We start from the raw sequence: 19,431 nt of genomic DNA on the forward strand, positions 1-19,431 counted from the left end.
CTGCTGAAGGACCTGGACCAGGGCAAGGGGCTCCCCCCTGAAGATTTGGCTCTCCGTGCACCAAACAGACTGCCGCCGCAGTCGGTCGATCCATGGTAGCTATGGAGAGACATCTCTGGGTAAATCTGTCCGACATCGGGGAGAAGAAAAAAAATTATCCTCAATGCACCAGTTTCGCCTTCCGAGATTCTGTCGAGACAGTGGTCAGGAAGTTTTGGGAGGCGGAGGCGCGCTCAGCGACTTTTAAGACCTTTATACCACGCCGGTCCAGGTCTGAGGACTGGAGGCGAGACCAGAAAGCCCCCCTTCCATCTCCTGACTGAGGTCAGGTGGAACTCTGAAACACTTTTACATCTGACCCTAAAGCTAGACCTATGATGTTTTTGGCAGTATGTTTTTTTATTCCAACATCTGCCTTACTGATGGTTTGGCATTAGAGGCTGGTTGTGAATGCGTTGTCTGACATTGGACAGTTTACTAAGTAGTAGGCTTCAGTGAGCCTCCATAGTTACTGCTTTCTATGGAGCTTGTTATGCCCTCTCACTATGATTAGCGTTTTTGCTCCGGTTTTCGCTTTCTCAGAGCTAATGTTCTGATAGTTCTGTCAGGTAGTTATTCTCTCCGGGAGCCTGCCTGACTGTTTATTTTATGGAAGTATTTTTGGGCATCCGCTTCCTAGAGCTCCCACTGAGAAAGCGTCATCAAGTAGTTCTTGGTAAGCTGTTCTGAGTGTAGGATGTTGCCAGGCCTCCTCTCGCTTTAGAGAGTTGTCATGTAGGGGCCTCCATCCGCAGAGTTCCACCATGCAGTAATGCTGAGTTGTCAGGCTTTTGACCCTCATTGGCCACTGCCTTTAGGACCATGGGCCTCCACTTGCTATAAAAAGTTATTTTAGCCTCCACTCTTTGAGCTTCACCTACATCTGGATCGAATTGATTAGGCTCCACAGAGCCTCCTCAAGAAGCGGTTTTGGGCTCTCTGAGCCTTCTTATCTCTCTGGAGCATTGTTAGGCTTCTTCTTGTTATGAGAATTGTCTTTTGAGGCCCCTGCTTTTCAGTAGGCATTATTTTTAAGTTGTTAGACTCCCCTTTAGCCTTCTTGGCTTCTACTTTTATATAAATTGCTCCTTAGAGCTCCACCTGGAGCAGCATCGAGAGAGAGAGAGAGAGAGAGAGAGAGAGAGAGAGAGAGAGAGAGAGAGAGAGAGAGAGAGAGATAATCGTTATTATAAGGCCTCCAGTGTGAGATACATTGCCAGATACATTGCTGTGGGACTGCTTGTGGAGTACGAGTGCATGGAGGAAAGCATCACCCACACTCTCGTCACTGAGAGTGAGCTGCAGTTTGCCTCTGATTTTTTGGAGGAAATGGAAGAGGATATTTTGGGTACTTTTCATTTCTAATTTGTGCTTGCTCGTTTCCTTTCCTTGCTTCCTTTCCTCACATCTTAGCTCCACCCCCTTAGGATGCGAGGGAAGTGTATCCTCACTCATGACTCCTCAGGAAGCTTTCTCACTCCTCGTTTGTCACCTCCTTGGGGTGCAAATGGAGAATTGAGATGCCCTTCAAGATGGCTGAGTTCGATCGGATTCTGGGTTTTATTTTTTCCTGGAGGACGGAGGAACAAGGAAATGAGGAAGCATTAATTTGAGTATCAAGAAGCACCCCTTGAGACTCCCGTCCCCGCTGGTCCTGCCCATCTTTCCCTGTTCTCATTTTGCCTGTGTTCCTGATCATTATTAGTCTCCCTAGTAATTAATTAGTATTTATGGTTATGTGGTTGTGTTAGTTTGCTCCAGCGATCTCCTGTATGTTCCTTTGTGGATTAATAAAGTAGTGTTTGTTTGGATTCTTCTGCATTATGCGATTACTACATCCACTACAGCCTGACAAAATACCAGACCCAAAAGATATGGATATCGCTTCCATTGACGTTGCCCCAATGGGGAGTTTCCATGGGCCGGCCATAACATCTGTGCCAGTGGGAGTGGCTGATCGATTCCCGCTCACGAACCTATTCTGCCTCTGGTGGGCCCAATTTGCTCTGATTTATCTTCGTTACCACTAGTCCCGTTCAACACAGAGTTGTCTTCGTCGCCACTATTCCTGTCCAGCATAGAGTTGTCCTTGTCGCCACTGGTTCAGTCCAACACCAAGCCCGTTTCCTCACCCAGAATCTGTTCAGTGTTGTGGCGATTCCCTGGCTCTGCCTCATCTCTCCGAGCCCTCAGCTCCACCTTGGCTTGTCGACCAGTCAGATCCGGCTTCTTTCTTTCTTTCTTTCTTCTTATATAGCACAGTTTAATACAACACAAGTTGCCCAAAGTGCTTTACAATCACACACAACATCAGTACATATAAAAAAATATATAAAACAATACATAGAACCGACACAGTTGCAATCGAAACCCCTTCAAGAGAATTCACATGCAGCGTTTAACAGATGTGATTTTAACCTGTTTAAAAGTAGGAAGTGATTTGGGTGATTTAATAGCGAGGGGGAGATCATTACATAGTTTTGGACCCGCTCAAGAAAATGCTCTGTCACCCCTATGTTTATATTTTGTCCTACTCACACATAAAAGATGATGATTCTCCGATCTCAGGGATCTAGGTGGAGCATAAAGTGACAGCATAATGGATATGTACACAGGTGCCTGATTGTGGGTAGCCTTAAACCAGGCAGTAGCCTTAATGTGGGTAGCCTTAAAGCCTTGGCTTCTCGCACCCTCGACTTCACCTGTGACCATTGTCCTTCCGGCTCCACCAGGCTCCCTCGTGAGAAAGTCACACAAACCACGAGAAATCCGATCAGAGCAGTCAGACTGAAACAGATTTCAAGAAATGCAATTTGAATAAGATTTTGCATTTCATGTGCTTTTTTGTCATTCACACTTGCTAAATCTGATCAGATTTCAATCGGATATGCACAAAAATAGTATTTGAACTGATAGTCTGAACGTAGCTTAAGATTTTTTAGTAATTATCCTCGAGTATTTAAGTTTCTTAGTTCATTCAGTTCATTGTCCGGTTGTTTTTGCCATGCATGCAGTTTCGCTTTGTTTGCACCCTTTTGGATATCTGTTTTACTTTATTTAGTAAACCATGATGCTATTTTGGACTACCTCACCCATCTTCATCTTCATTGGACTTAAAATGTGTGACAGAAAAAGTGTTTGAGTAAGTATGTGGGTATTTGATCAAGCTGACAGGAGGAGGAATTAGATTTAATAATCAGCTGTTCAACACAGATGTATTAGTGCAGTCTTTAGTGAAGGACATATCGGTGCGACTGAGATTGTAGTTCTCCGTCTGAAGGTAAATAGTTATTTATGATATTTTTATTCATATGTTTAATGTAATGAATGTTACTATTATGTTATGCACTTATTTCAAGCATGCGTGTATACAAGCTGAAATTATAAAATGGACACATACTTATGTTGTGTTGAGAATCATAGTGTGCATTGGTCTGTCTCTTGATGTTTATGTATGCGGTTGACCTAAGCAACAGCATACATACATTTGCACCTGTGTCTATGTGTCCAGTCTTTGACATGCCTGATCAGACTCTGCATCGGTCAGATCTCTTGTCTTTCTCTAGGTCCTATTTCATACAGATTTAGAAGGTGCAAAGGCAGCACTCCTGGCATTTGCATTAATGGCCTTGTGTCTCGTTTAGGCTTTGAGTATATTGAGTGTGAGAGAGGTTGTGGTTGTGTTTTATGGCTGTAGTGCTTAATGGCCTACTCTTAAAGGATTTTGCTATTAGTAAAGGACTGAAGGCTCTGTGTTTTATTCTATGTTTCTGATGTAGACTCGTATACGTTACAATAAACTCTTTGCTGTTCCTGCAGCTTGCCGCCCAGGTGCTTGATGATCTTGAGGATGAGGACATTGGATTCGGCCTGGTGGATTCAAAGAAAGACAGAGCTGTTGCTAAGAAGCTAGGTAATCTCTGATCCCATCCTATGAATGCATCTGAAATACATAATCTTCCATTTACAGCCTGTAATACAATTCTTACCTTCGGTTTCCAGTAGTCTGTTGAAGTGTAAGGTAGTCCATATAGCTCTGGTCTTCTGAAACTTTGCACTAGCTTTTTTATTTTTTTATTTTTGAGCAACAGACTGAAATTGCATTTGTTAAAGTCATGCAAGTTGGACGTGAGGCTGATTAAATGTTTAACATATGTTATTTGTTGAATATGATGACCGGGAGGAGACATGTTCACTTAGTTTTGTCGTGGCCACGCCATATTAACTAGTTTGAACACAAAAATAAGCCGTGGCCAGACTGGCCACAATATCATTTTGATGAGGTAACAACATCCTTATGTCGTGTTTATGTTGAGGGAATGATATATCTATTTCTCATGGCCACTTTAAATGCGTAAACAACCTGTGCGACCATAGCAATCTGGAATTATTAGAAATGGATAGGCCTATAATACTATTTATTTTTAATTAAGAAAAAGTGCAGAATTAAGAAATGATTATATTGACATGTTGCCTGTTATATTGTATTGTGTGTGATGGTGCCTATACAACAGCATTTGAATGAAGATTCTTATCAATAAATGTTAAAAGAATATTCCTTGTACATTTTTATCTATCCCATTCAACAGTCTTTTAATTCCATTCAAAATCCATACAAAATTGAAACATATAAAATATTTTTTTTTAAATACAAAAGTATACAAAACTAAAATACATAAAGTGCCATGCATAGCAAAAAAATATCATCTCCTGCTATTTTTATTTATTAATTCTATAGCTGCAGGTACAAAAGTATTCCTATGTCGTCTAGTTCTCCACCTAGGGACCACAAACCAGCGGAGGAGTTGAAACTCAGCATGTAAAGGGTGGGAACAATCTCTAATAAGAAAACTCGCCTTACGCTGTAGCTGGTTGGAGTAAAGACCTGCTTAAGTTGTAGTTCACTAATCTTACTAGCCCACTTAACAATTTGGTTCAAATAATTTTTGTTCTTCAAAGACAAGTTACCAAACCACGACGCAAGGGAGAATGACAAGACTGGTTCAATATAAGCCCAATAACAATGTGAAATCTGGACAGCTTTCTGAGGCAAAACAGATGCTGATGTCCAGTTCTTTTCATAAGTCAGTTTAGAACCTAAAGATATTTGTAGCTTTCTACACAATTCACCACCTGGTCCTTTAATGATCGTAGTGTCATTGGAACTAACATCATAGAACTGGAACTAACCATTTTATAAAGTACCATATTATATAATAGCCAATATTTTGTAAATACAACAAATGCTCAACGTTATGCAAGTAAAGCTTTGATTACAGGCCTATGACTTTTTTTATAGGCGCACAGAAATATTACGGGAAGTTCACTTAAATAAAGAAACGATCAGTGAATGGATTTAAAAGGCTGTGAGATCGGATGGATAAAAATTATTTCTTGTAGGCCTATTTTATTTTATGTTCTTACATATACTTTCATAATTTATTGATAATTGATTATAGGCCTATCCAGAGCCGTTGATCACACAGGTTGTTTATGCATTTAACTCGTTGCCATGAGAAATATATGTCGTTCCCTCAGCATAAAGAAGTCGTGGCCACGAGAAAAATATATCGTTCCCCTAACATAATATGGAGGTCACGACTTTACATCGCGTGGCCACGACATGTCGTTACCGCGACAAAATTATCTCAAAATGTTTTATTACGTTCCCACAAGTTAATATGACATTCCCACGAAGTAATATCTCATGGCCATGACATATTATCATGTTCCCACGAGTTAATAACATTCCCACAAATGAATATCTTGTGGCCACGACATATTATCATGTTCCGCTTGAGTTAATATGTTGTGGCCACGACAAAACTAGGAATTGAGCCGAACACGTCCCCTCCCAGTAGTTGAAGGATCTGTTTCTTTAATGCAATTTGCACAAGTATAACATGTTCCTTGATCAATAATCATTTATGTTACTAGAACAACACTCTTATCCTAAACATTAAAGCATTAAAACATTGTCTTCTGATTTTAAAAGTAAAATTAGGGCTATCATTGGTTGATAAATACGGACCATCTTGGGCAAATCATTTCGTACAAATGTTTATATAGTATCCAGACCATCTTTTATCTGTTGAATGAGCCAATCCATCTATCGCCTCTTAAACATTTATCAGACACTTGTTTTCTGCAGGCATGCCGGAGGTGGACAGCATTTACATCTTCGCTGATGACGAGATCATAGAGTACGATGGAGAGTTAGCAGCCGACACGCTGCTTGAATTCCTCTATGATGTGAGTGCTTTATACATCATGATTATAGATCACACACCTAAATGTCACTGGTAATTCAGTAGTTCTTCTATCAGGTGATTGAGGAACCAGTGGAGATCATCAGTAATGACCGAGAGCTCAAAGGCTTTCATAACATCGAGGAGGACATTAAACTCATGGGCTACTTCAAGAGCGAGAAATCTTCACGTTAGTATGCCATTGAGTGTTTGCCATGTACAAACACTGATAAAAGCTCCAAATAATTTCAGGATATGATTCCAGCATAGGTTGTACTTTTTTGTAAATTCATTTTAACAAGCAATTTCCTTAATGCCAAATTTGTTATTTCTCAGACTTCATTGAGTATGATGACGCAGCTGAGGAATTTCATCCCTTCATCAAGTTCTTTGCCACATTTGAGCCAAAAGTAGGTGCTTTCATTCATTCATTCATTCATTCATTCATTCATTCATTCATTCATTCATTCATTCATTCATTCATTCATTCATTCAACTATGACGCCTGTATCTACACACCCCATTTATTAAATGACAAGTAATTAAAGTATGCTTAAAGAGCAAGTAAAAATCTAATACAAATTTAATAATTTAAATTTAAATTGATCAAAAGTGACAGTAAAGACATGTATAATGTTACAAAAGATTTAAATTTCAAATAAATGCTGCTGTGTCACAGAGCTTCCCACAAGACTGCCGGCTTCAACACAACACACATTCAAATTATTTTTAGGATTAAGTAGGAAAACATAAAATTTTAAACTATAAACCCTTGAAAGCAGACTAGAAACCTTTAAAGTGTCCCTGTTTTGCTATTTTAAAAGTTCCTATCGCTTACAGCTTGAGTCAGAAACCAAATACCCATATATGAATTTCAGCTCCGGATCTTCCTCAGCAATTTTATGCAGAATAGAGCTGTGACATAACAGTGTTTATATCCGAACTATAAGCTTTTATTCCAGTAGTTCTGTGATCGTTTGATTTATTGTAACAGAAATATAATGTGTGGTTGAAAAGACTGGGAATCTGTTTCATATCTATAGCCTACATAACAACTGCTCTCACTAGGTCAGCGGCAGCGCCAACACAGATTTGAATGTTCGCTGTAATCATACTTGTCAAAGATTAAATAGACATAGCCGAATTGTTGTCATTTAGGGATAAGATCGCATGGGTGTTTGAATCGAGATCTCGATCTTTTAACTACTAATCATGCAGCTCTAATACAGAGTGAAATGAATTATCAATTCCAGCCCACGTTCTCATCCTTTGATAGTGCATCAAAGTAGATTTGCTTTGGCAGCGCAGAAAGCATCTTCTCGACATGTCGACAACATGAACCAAACTCGATCAAAGTAGGTCGCCGGTCAAAGAAGACGCTGTTCACAGGCAGCCAGTAAAGACCATTGGATGGCTTTCTGCAAATTTGTTATAAAGGTTCAAGCAGGAAGTAAGGCGCTGTCCCAAATGGCACCCTAAACACTTGAGGTCTTACATGAGACTGCACTTTGTAAGTCCACAAGAAAGTGCATAAAGTGTGCCATTTGGGACAGGGCTTATGACTGGAATTACTGACGACTCATTTCAGGCAATTCAGAATCGGTTCTTTCTTTTGGGAGACAATAACTCCATTTATCTGCACTTTGATCTTTGAAACCTTTTACATTCACAAACAGCTTTATCAAAGCTTTATCAAAAAGCTTTATCAAAGCTTATTTTAACATCCCAAAAAGCACAATAGGATTACTTTAATGAGCCCTGTATTCATTCATTGTGTCTGGTGTGCGTAATCTCTGAATGTTTCCAGATTGCTAAGAAATTAAAACTGCAGATGAATGAAGTGGATTTCTATGAGCCCTTCATGAGCAAACCTGTCACCATCCCTGGCAAACCCTACATGGAGGAGGACATCATTAGCTACATTGAGGAACACGACAGGTGAACTCTGAGAAAAACAAAATAAAATCACACTTTTTCTCAAAAGTCCTCTCAGAAGGATGCTTGAATAAAATAATTTTTCTTACTTGTTACTTATTTTTGTATTTATTTTAGACCAACTCTGAGAAAATTGGAGGCCCACAGCATGTATGAGATCTGGGTAAGACAAAGTCAATCCGTTATCCAAAACTAACTTAGTCTATATGGGAATTCAAAATAGTTTATTTGATCTTATTTGCCATTTATGTGCAATATGAGTCTTTTTCATAAATTATGTTTTGATCTTACTGACATCATATTTAGGGAGTGACATTATAAAATTTTTTGACCAAATGGTCCAAACAACAGGTTTGTGTATCAGTAAAAATCCATTTAATGTGAGAGAAAAAAATAAGTGTGATACTATGAAGAATTTAAAAAAATTGTGTGTTTACAAAACTACATGCATTTTTCTCACCATTATAAACTATATGTCAATGAGTAAAATAATGTCAGTTAGTCTCATGGTTTCTCTCATTCTGACCAGTCTTTAGGAAGAAGACCAAAACAGTAATATTATTAATTGTATAATATTATTAAATTACAAATTTTTTAATTTGATCAATGTGAATGTAACAGTTATTATGTTACATTAAACATTTTTTATTTTAATATCTTAAGTGTGCATGCTATCTTTGACTGTCCTAAAATCCTTTTTTTTCCCATCTTTTTTTGTCTCTCAAAATGCACCCCAGTTTGAAAATGTCTCAGGTTACGTATGTAACCCTGGTTCCCTGAGAGGGAACGAGACGCTGCGTTGAGACGCAGTGGGAACGCCCTGCGTGATTGCGTCGTGAAGCACGTGTATAATCAGTTCAATGGAAAAGCGAGACGTCATAGGCGGGTGACGTCACCGACCAGGAAGCTATAAAGCACCCCTGAAAACAGACCGCGTCAGCTTCTGAAAAGCCGAAGCAAGTCTATCACAGGCATGCAGGGAGTATGGCAGGGCGACGCAGCATCTCATTACCCTCTCAGGGAACCAGGGTTACATACGTAACCTGAGACGTTCCCTTTAAAGGGAACTCGAGCTGCGTCGAGATGCGGTGGGAACACCATACCCACAACGCCATAGTAGCAAATGCCTGTCCTGTGTGAAGTCACTGCACACACTAAGGAGCAAGCACCCTGGAACCTGGAGTGGAGCCAAGATCCAAGCCATAAAATCTCACAAATGTATGCGGTGAGGACCAACCCGCCGCATCACAGATGTCATTGAGGGAGACCCCCGACAACAAAGCCTTAGAGGCAGCCATACCCCTGGTAGAATGGGCCCGGACAGCCAAAGGTGATGGCTGACCAGCCGCTTCATAGGCAAGTGAAATAGCCTCGACTATCCACTTACTCATAACCTGCTTGGAAGCAGGGTTACCTTTTCTAGGTGACCCAAAACAGACAAAAAGTTGATCTGAATTACGCCACAGGGCAGCTCTGTGCACGTAAGCATCCAATGCCCGAACAGGGCACAGCAGATGAAGTCTTTACTGATCTGGTGTATTAAAGGGACAGAAGGCCTGCAGCACAATTGGGCCCGTAACGTTATTAGGGACCTTAGGAATATAACCCTGCCTAGGGTGAAGAAAGGCCTTCACCATGCCAGGTGCAAATTCTAGGCATGAAGGAGCAACCGACAAGGCTTGCAAATCACCAATCCTCTTGATAGACGAAATAGCAATGAGAAATAAAGTTTTTAGAGTAAGGAACTTTTCTGAAACCTCTTCAATGGGCTTGAAGGGAGCCAAAGCCAAGCCCTCCAGTACAACGGCCAGATCCCAGGCCGGTGCTCTATTGCGCAATGCAGGCCTCAGCCTCAGGGTACCACGGAGAAAACGAGTAATGAGAGGATCTCTTCCTAATAAAGCACCACTCAAAGGAGTGTGGTAAGCAGATATAGCCGCCACATACACCTTCAAGGTGGAAGGAGATAATCCAGCAGAAAAGCGTTCTTGCATAAAAATAAAGTACTGTACCAACAGGGCAGATAACAGGATTCGTAAGACGTTCTCCGCACCAGGCAGAGAACAGTTTCCGTTTAAAAGCATAGAGTTTTTTCGTGGAGGGAGCTCTAGACTGGAGTATGGTCTCCACGACCTCAGTCGAGAGACCTGATTCTATGAGCTGAGCCCCCTCAGGGGCCAAGCCCACAGTTTCCACAGTTCCGGGCGGGGGTGAAAAATCGTGCCCTCTGCTTGGGACAGAAGGTCCCTCCTGATCGGAATCTCCATGGGAGAGCCGTCTAGAAGGGACACTAGGTCCGAGAACCAAACTCGGGCCGGCCAGTACGGGGCTACTAACAACAGACGGACCCCTTCCCGGCGAACCCTCTCCAGAACTCCCAGGAGCAAAGATATCGGCGGAAAAGCATACAGGTGTAGCCTCGGCCACACCTGCACCATCGCATCCAGCCCGAGGGGAGCTGGGTGCGTGAGGGAGAACCACATGGGACAGTGTGTTGAATCTGACGATGCGAAAAGGTCGACCTGAGCTTGACCGAAATTCTCCCAAAGGAGCTTCAACACCTCGGGGTGAAGTCTCCATTCCCCGGGCCTCAGCCCCTGCCTTGACAGGATATCCGCTCCCTGATTTAAATGCCCTGGAATATAAACTGCCCTGAGAGACAGTAATTTCCCCTGGGCCCATAGGAGGATCTGATGAGCCAGTTTGCAGAGATGTTGTGACCTCAGACCCCCATGATGGTTGATATATGAGACCGCCGACGTGTTGTCCGTACGGACAAGCACATGGTGACCTCTCAGGTCTGGCAGGAAGTGTTTGAGTGCTTGAAACACCGCCATCATTTCTAGACGATTTATGTGCCAGGAAAGAAGATGGTCCTGCCAAAGACCCTTCGCCGAGCGACCACTCATGACCGCCCCCCAACCTGTGAGGGAAGAATCCGTCAATAGCGTTACGCGTCGACAAGAAGCCCCCAACACTGGGCCTTGGGCGAGGAACCGAGGTTTGTTCCACATGACCAAGGCACATAGGCATCGCCGCGTGACCTTGATCATGCGAAACGTATTTCCCCTCGGAGAAAACCCCTTGATCCTGAGCCACCACTGCAAGGGTCTCATGTACAGATGGCCAAAAGTTACTACGTTGGACGCAGCTGCCATGAGACCCAACAGTCTCTGAAACCGTTTCACAGTGAGTGACTGGCCTAGTTTTACATTCTTTACGGCTGTGAGAATCGAAGAAATACGAATTGGAGACAATTGTGCTCGCATTGTTGTCGAATCCCAAACTACACCTAGGAAAGTGGTCCTCTGAGAAGGGAGGAGCACACTCTTTTTGGTGTTGAGCCTTAACCCCAGCATCTTCATGTGAGACAGAACGACATCTCGATGCCGAACTGCCATCTGCTCGGATTGAGCTAAAATCAACCAATCGTCGATATAGTTCAACACGCGGATGCCCTGGAGTCTCAAGGGAGCCAGAGCTGCATCCACGCATTTCGTGAAAGTGCGGGGTGATAAACCTAGGCCAAACGGAAGAACCCGATATTGGTATGCTTCTCCCCCGAAAGCAAACCTCAGGAACTTCCTGTGATGAGGATGGATGGAAATATGGAAGTATGCGTCCTTCAAATCAATCGGTACAAACCAGTCCTCGGACTGAATCTGTGAAACAATCTGTTTGAGTGTAAGCATTTTGAACTTGAGTTTCTGAACCCTGCAGTTTAGTTGACGCAGATCTAGAATCGGACGCAACCCCCCATCCTTTTTTGGAACAATGAAGTACCGGCTGTAAAACCCTGACTCCCTGCTGGTAGGAGGAACCCTTTCTATAGCCCCCTTTCGTAGAAGAGTCAGCACTTCCTGCTCCATAACCAGAGCCTGCTCGGGGTCCACCACGGTTGGGAGGACCCCCATAAATCTGGGCGGACGAGAACCGAACTGAATTCTGTAACCCCCCTCTATTATATGCAGGACCCAACGAGATATATATTGCTATAGTTTCCACGCTGCCAGAAATTCTACTAAGGGTACCAGTCTCTCGAGACTGGCCTCTGGATTTAATCGAACAGCCATTACGGTGCCCTGTAACGGCGAATCGGCAGGGAACAACCGAACTGACTGTTCTATGACCCTCCTCGGAGGATCGTTGAGAAATGCAGGCACCTCGGCGCCCTGAAACGGCGAACCAGCAGAGAACAACCGAACTGACTGCTTTACGACCCTCCTCAGAGGATCGCATGGGGACGCTGACACCTCGGTGCCCTGAAACGGCGAACCGGCAGGGAACAACCGAACTGGCAGCGCTGTGACTCTCCTCAGAGAATCGCCCCCCAGAGGGCGCCGAGGAGGAACGATTTCTCGAAACCGTCCCTCCCCGGAGGGGATCACCCTCAGAAGCCTGATAGCCTTGTCGTCAGGACTTCTTCTTTGTCGCAACCTTTTTAGAGACGATGACAGTCCCCAGATCTTGCCTGCCTCTAACCGGCTTTGACTGCGAACGCCATCCAGGCGCCCCTGATTGAGGAGGAGCCCGAGGGGCGACGCTTTGTTTCTGTTGCACACGGTGCTATGAGGAGCTAGTAGATGGCCGATACTGCCCCCGCCCAGCAGTCTCATGGATTTTAGATCGGTAGAAACCTCTGGAACGCCGCTGATTGTTTTTTATTCTCCTGAAATCTATCGACGACTGTATTTATAGCGTCGCCGAATAGACTTCCAGGAGAAAGCGGAGCGTCCAGAAGAACAGACCTCTCTCTATCTTTGATATCAGAAAGATTTAACCATAAATGACGCTGGCACGGAGAGACAGATCTGTTGCGCGACGCAATTCTCTTATCCTCCCGACGAGGAGGTTGTGATCTTGATGGAAGGAATCTCTCATCTAATAAACTCTTTTTATTAGCATCATCACGTTCCTCGGCTGGCCAGTCAATATTTAATTTAGACACAGCACGAGTTATAACCTCCAAAAGCTCCTCATCAACAGAGGTATGAGGCGGCAAACTCTCATAATCCCCTGCATCAATGCTGGCGACATCCAATTCCTCAGAACTGGATAGTCGCAGCATTGGTGCCTCATCTTGAGGAGAAGAAACCGTAGCGCGTGCTTCTCCCTGAGATAAGGCACTGGATCTTACAGGTGAAGGCTGAGATAGGGCAGAGCCCGTCTCAAACCCTGCTGTTAGATCCATTTGCGAACCCCAAGATGTGCGTCGACGCTGTGCCTCGGCAGCAGCGGAACCCGCACCTCGGGGAGCGCGCACCGAACCGTCCTCCTCAAAGAACGCCCGGCGGGAGCGTCCTCACGGACAGCTGTTCGCAATGCACACAGTCAGCTCCCTCGAGAACTGACTGGGCATGCTCCACTCCCAAACAAGCCACACAAAGCTGATGTGTGTCCCCACCCGTGATGAAACGAGGGCAGGGAACAACACAACGCTAGTACTCTTGTTTCGCCATAATATATATATATATATAGATAGATAAATACTGTGAAATATTGTGCTTGTAACGACAGACAACAATAAATAGACAGGGACAGTATACAGTAGGGATGTGCATCTCCATAGCTGAGGCCGATGCATAGCCAACGATACGATACATTAAAGATACATATAAGCAGCTACCGATGCGATGCAATACGATTCACTACTCTTACGATGCGGTGCGATCCGGTTTCGATTCGATTCAACGCGATGTGATTCAATGTAATACGATACAATGGAGAAACATATGATGCTATGCAATTCAATCTGGTATAGATAGTTAACTTTTATTTCTTTTATTCAGACATACAGCAAATCATAAAGTAGCTTAAGTGCCATCTGAATTTTAACGCATGGTTCTTTCATATTTTTTCACAAAACCAAAAGATTAAATAAAAGCAGGTGCTGTTTTAACATAAACAATGATAAAAATAAAAAAAACCTTTCACAAACAGGTATTTCATAACTGTATTCAGATGTAAAAAAATATGTATGGAAAAACTGTTATTGGCAGTCACAGGCTGCTGTAAACCAGATTAACTTTTAGGGTTTAAGGTTTAAAGGTAGGTGACTCTCAGGACACGCCTCGTACTCTGTAGTGTTGTGATACGTCATATTCATGTACCAGCTGCAGCAGTCGTGATGGTCGTGATGAGAGAACGCGCTTGAGCAACAGTTCAGAAAGGAGAAATCAATCTGGTCGACCTGGACGCGCGAATGAGGCGAAATCGTGTCCAATGCACAGCGTTAAACGCGTCTCGCACCGCAGGACCTCCAGACCCGCGTCAACGCGTCTTTACATTGACTTAACATGGAAATCACTCGCTACAGACGCTCAATTTGCGTTCGGTGTGAACGCAGCAGTTAGGCCTAAATAATAAAATATTGGTCACAAATGGTTGGTCACTTTCTAAATAGTAAAAGTATAGCGCATCTACTGATAATTATATATGAATAAATAGTTTTTTACCGATGCAGATATGTTAGAAATGCGTGGATATTTAAATCGATGCATCGCATCGTTAGCTTTTATGCCGATGCACCGATGCGAATCGGTGAATCTTACCATCCCTAGTATACAGAGAGCGCTTGCTGAAGGCACAGAAGCTGACGCGGTCTGTTTTCAGGGGTGCTTTATAGCTTCCTGGTCGGTGACGTCAACCGCCTATGACGTCTCGCTTTTCCATTGGACTGATTATACACGTGCTTCACGACGCAATCACGCAGGGCGTTCCCGCCACGTCTCGTCGCAGCTCGAGTTCCCTTAACAGGGAACAATTATTTTCACTTATTTACACAAACTTACATTTAAATGTTTCTGGTTTGTAATGTTTCTGATTTTTATAATGGTTTTTAATTAGAAAAGGGTAGTAGAGAGTCATTATGGCAGCATCCAGTGATTGCTCAGAAAATGTTGATGTCTTATCATTTATTTTCTGTAACACCTGATAATTATCATTATCATGAACGTTACTGTTTTCTGTTGGGCTTAGGAAGATGATATTGACGGACAGCACATTGTTGCTTTTGCTGAGGAGTCTGACCCTGGTAAACACTGATTTGAGTATAATAAGCCACTATTTTTAAAAGTCTTTTAAAGGATTTCATATACTGACTTTTCATGACTCCAAATGATTGAATGTTGACTTTTCCCAGACGGTTATGAGTTCCTGGAGATCCTGAAGGAAGTGGCTCAAGAAAACACAGATAACCCAGATTTAAGCATAATCTGGATTGATCCTGACGACTTTCCACTGGTATTACAAACCACTAGAATACTGTATCCAGAAACATTAAATATACCTTTGATAACTCCAAGAACATAGTTTTGAATGATGTACCTTTTACAGTCCATCCATTAAATGCCTTGGATAAAATGCAGATTTATTTATTTTTTTCTGTTGGATCTTAACAGAACTATATTTTTGATATAATTTTTACATTTGTCATCTGTGCTATTGTTGTTTTAGTGGATATACTTTCATAATTCCTAAAATAAATTGAATGGCTTTCACAATACATTATATCAAATATACAACGCATAATATGTTCAGCTGTTAAAATTTCATGCTAATGTAATGCACTCTTATAAATGACATTTAGAGCAGGTACTTCGGCACTCTGCCGATCTTTGTTTGTCTCTGCTGCCCTCTATAGGATAAAAGTGACCTCTGAATGAGTTTAATGAGTAAGGTTCTATATGTAGCACACATCAGCTCTAAAAACCTCCAAGTAAAAAGTTTTTTTTTTTTTGGTTCAAAAAGATATGCCAATCAAATAAGTTGTATTTATCTTTGTGGAATTTTTATGGAGCAGTGTAATTTCTAAAAAAAATCCATTCTCCCTTATGAAAAAATGGCGTACTCACAATTACAATTTAAAGTTTTGCAAGAGTGAACGCTCATTTACAAATATGACATTTCACAATGAACTACCGTACCAGTACTGTACTGCACCTTATGAACCGAGGTTTGACCTTTGACCCCTCTTTACCCCTGCAGATGTTGCCGTACTGGGAGAAGACCTTCGGCATTGACCTCTCGTCCCCTCAAATCGGTGTGGTGGACGTTGAGGATGTGAGAACATAATTTTCTTTAATGTCTCTAATGCCGGTGATCATGCCAGTGCAATTTAGATTATACAGTGGGGAGAACAAGTATTTGATACACTGCCGATTTTGCAGGTTTTCCCACTTACAAAGCATGTAGACGTCTGTAATTTTTATCATAAGTACTCTTCAACTGTGAGTGACGGAATCTAAAACAAAAATCCAGAAAATCACATTGTATGATTTTTAAGTAATTAATTAGCATTTTATTGCATGACATAAGTATTTGATACATCAGAAAAGCAGACCTTAATATTTGGTACAGAAACCTTTGTTTGCAATTGCAGAGATCATATGTTTCCTGTAGTTCTTGACCAGGTTTGCACACACTGCAGCAGGGATTTTGGCCCACTCCTCCATACAGACCTTATCCAGATCTTTCAGGTTTCGGGGCTGTCACTGGGCAATATGGACTTTCAGCTCCCTCCAAAGATTTTCGATTGGGTTTAGGTCTGGAGACTGGCTAGGCCACTCCAGGACCTTAAGATGCTTCTTACGGAGCCACTCCTTAGTTGCCCTGGCTGTGTGTTTCGGGACGTTGTCATGCTGGAAGACCCAGCCACGACCCATCTTCAATGCTCTTACTGAGGGAAGGCGGTTGTTGGCCAAGATCTCGCGATACATGGCCCCATCCATCCTCCCCTCAATACGGTGCAGTCGTCCTGTCCCCTTTGCAGAAAAGCATCACCAAAGAATGATGTTTCCACCTCCATGCTTCACGGTTGGGATTGTGTTCTTAGGGTTGTACTCATCCTTCTTCCTCCAAACACGGCGAGTGGAGTTTGGACCAAAAAGCTCTATTTTTGTCTCATCAGACCCCATGACCTTCTCCCATTCCTCCTCTGGATCATCCAGATGGTCATTGGCAAACTTCAGACGGGCCTGGACATGCGCTGGCTTGAGCAGGGGGACCTTGCGTGCGCTGCAGGATTTTAATCCATGACGGCGTAGTGTGTTACTAATGGTTTTCTTTGAGAAGTCATTCAGGTCATTGACCAGGTCTTGCTGTGTAGTTCTGGGCTGATCCCTCACCTTTCTCATGATCATTGATGCCCCATGAGGTGAGATCTTGCATAGGTGTCTTTTATACAGGTAACAGGTTCAAACAGGTGCAGTTAATACAGGTAATGAGTGGAGAACAGGAGGGCTTCTTAAAGAGAAACTAACATTCTTACTGGTTGGTAAGAGATCAAATACTTATGTCATGCAATAAAATGCAAATTAATTACTTAAAAATCATACAATCTTACTACATGCTTTGTAAGTGGGAAAACCTGCAAAATCGGCAGTGTATCAAATACCTGTTCTCCCCACTGTATTTTTTTTTTTTTGAAATAAAGGTTCTAAAAGAGGGTTTTTGCAGCAGTGTCATAGAAGAACCATTTTTGGTTCCCCAAATAACCTTTGCATTTCCCCACCTAATCAATTTTGAGGGCATTTTATTAATTTTGGTGCCATTTTTTGCCTTGCTACAAGAGAAACATCACTAATCGACAAAACACTGTGATAACATTAATAATTATGTATTGTTTCCCATCATTACAAAGAGGGACGTACTTGACATTAACGCACTATGATTTGAAAGGAAAAGGTCTGTCTGTCTCTTTCTCAGTAACTGTCTCGGATTCATGTTGTCTGTCTGGTTCTCAGGCTGACAGTGTGTGGCTGGAGATGGATGATGAAGAGGACATGCCCACCGCTGAGGAGCTTGACACCTGGATCGAAGATGTGATGACTGGCAAAATCAACCCTGATGATGAAAATGACGATGTTGATGACGATGATTATGATGATGATGGTGAAGATGAGGATGAGGATAATGATGATGATGACAAGGATGATGATGATGATGATGATGATGAGGATGATGAATAAATTCTTACCTCTATCTCAGGCATCACTTCACTGTCATACGCGCATGTTTGTGACATTAAGAACTCATTAGTCTCTCCGTATTCATGCCATGGCAAACTGAGCTGTTCTGTCTTGCAGTCTGGAGGACTTGTGACACATTTTGTCTTGTCTCGTTGTTTAACTACTCTGCACCAATATACTCATTCTTCAGAAAAAAACTAAACAAACATTGTATTTGGGGATCACTGCACCTGTTTTTCTGCCCATGTAACATCTACTGAGAATATGTGTGTGCTAAAGAAGCATGTGTTTGTTAAACAATAGAAAAGCCTTGTAACAACTATTTTGATATTTGTATTGACTTTTTAGAGCAGAAACAAGGATGCTCTTTGGAAAATCTGAACCTTCCATCATCTGGAATGTCTCAAATAAAATTAAAAGGAAAAAAAATTTTTTTCTTTGTTTTTGTCCAACATAAATGCAACAAGAAGAGACAGAAAGAAATTGTCACTGATTAATAATCGTCATTTGTGTGTGTGTGTGTGTGTGTGTGTGTGTGTCCACAAGGATAGTAAACTTTGACCTAATGGGAACTTCGTTTTCTTTTGGTGCCCATGAGGAAACCGCTTTTAAATCATACTAAATTTAGTGTTTTAAAAAATCTACAAATGCAGAAAATTTTCTGTGATGGTGCAGGTTTAGGGGTAGGGTTAGTGTTGGGAGATATAAAATACAGGTTTATCACCATAGAAAGCAAATATTGAAACACTGCTACACAACTGAATCTAACACATTGCAACAATTTGAAATAAAAATTTATATATTGTTGCTAAGCCTATACAGTACATTTTATTGGCCTGCCTATAAATAACTCTGTAAAACCTTTATAAACTGTATGTTAATCTTGTATTTTTCATGTAAAATTAACATGCATGTTAAAATCAATAATCACTTAAATAATTTAAATAATTAAACAAAGTTGACAAAATATTCTACGATTTTTATGTTTGGGTTTATTATATAGACTTACCCTGCATGTTCTTCCTGCACATTTACACATATTTGTATGCATCTGCATAGACATTATTAGAATTAGAATATAGAATTATGTCCCCATGCACATTCATGGGAAACATATTTCCCAGGCTCATGCAGTGTTTTCCTTCAATATGTACATATATGAAAGAAATGTTAAACACATGTTATACACATATATAGAAACTAAATCGTTACTTTTATGTTTTTGTTTATCACAGACATAT

The 19,431-nt window shown here is 41.9% G+C and overlaps 1 protein-coding gene across 2 annotated transcripts in view; it reads left to right on the forward strand.

The window, feature by feature from the left end:
- casq1b (calsequestrin 1b) overlaps nucleotides 1–18,203 on the forward strand; it is a 55,672-nt gene extending 37,469 nt beyond the window's left edge. For both annotated transcript variants that reach the window (XM_056247069.1, XM_056247070.1), the window contains 10 exons: nucleotides 3,859–3,952; nucleotides 6,191–6,291; nucleotides 6,366–6,477; nucleotides 6,624–6,697; nucleotides 8,095–8,225; nucleotides 8,340–8,385; nucleotides 15,201–15,255; nucleotides 15,364–15,464; nucleotides 16,209–16,283; nucleotides 17,966–18,203. In XM_056247069.1, coding sequence (XP_056103044.1) covers nucleotides 3,859–3,952; nucleotides 6,191–6,291; nucleotides 6,366–6,477; nucleotides 6,624–6,697; nucleotides 8,095–8,225; nucleotides 8,340–8,385; nucleotides 15,201–15,255; nucleotides 15,364–15,464; nucleotides 16,209–16,283; nucleotides 17,966–18,190 — 1,014 coding nt within the window. In that variant the 3' untranslated portion in view covers nucleotides 18,191–18,203. The remainder of the gene's footprint in view (nucleotides 1–3,858; nucleotides 3,953–6,190; nucleotides 6,292–6,365; nucleotides 6,478–6,623; nucleotides 6,698–8,094; nucleotides 8,226–8,339; nucleotides 8,386–15,200; nucleotides 15,256–15,363; nucleotides 15,465–16,208; nucleotides 16,284–17,965) is intronic.
- The last annotated feature ends 1,228 nt before the right edge of the window (nucleotides 18,204–19,431 follow it).

This window comes from Rhinichthys klamathensis, unplaced genomic scaffold (genome assembly GCF_029890125.1).
Source record: "Rhinichthys klamathensis goyatoka isolate OS25496 unplaced genomic scaffold, OSU_Roscu_1.1 h1tg000042l_1, whole genome shotgun sequence".
In the NCBI taxonomy this organism is placed as follows: Eukaryota; Metazoa; Chordata; class Actinopteri; order Cypriniformes; family Leuciscidae; genus Rhinichthys; species Rhinichthys klamathensis.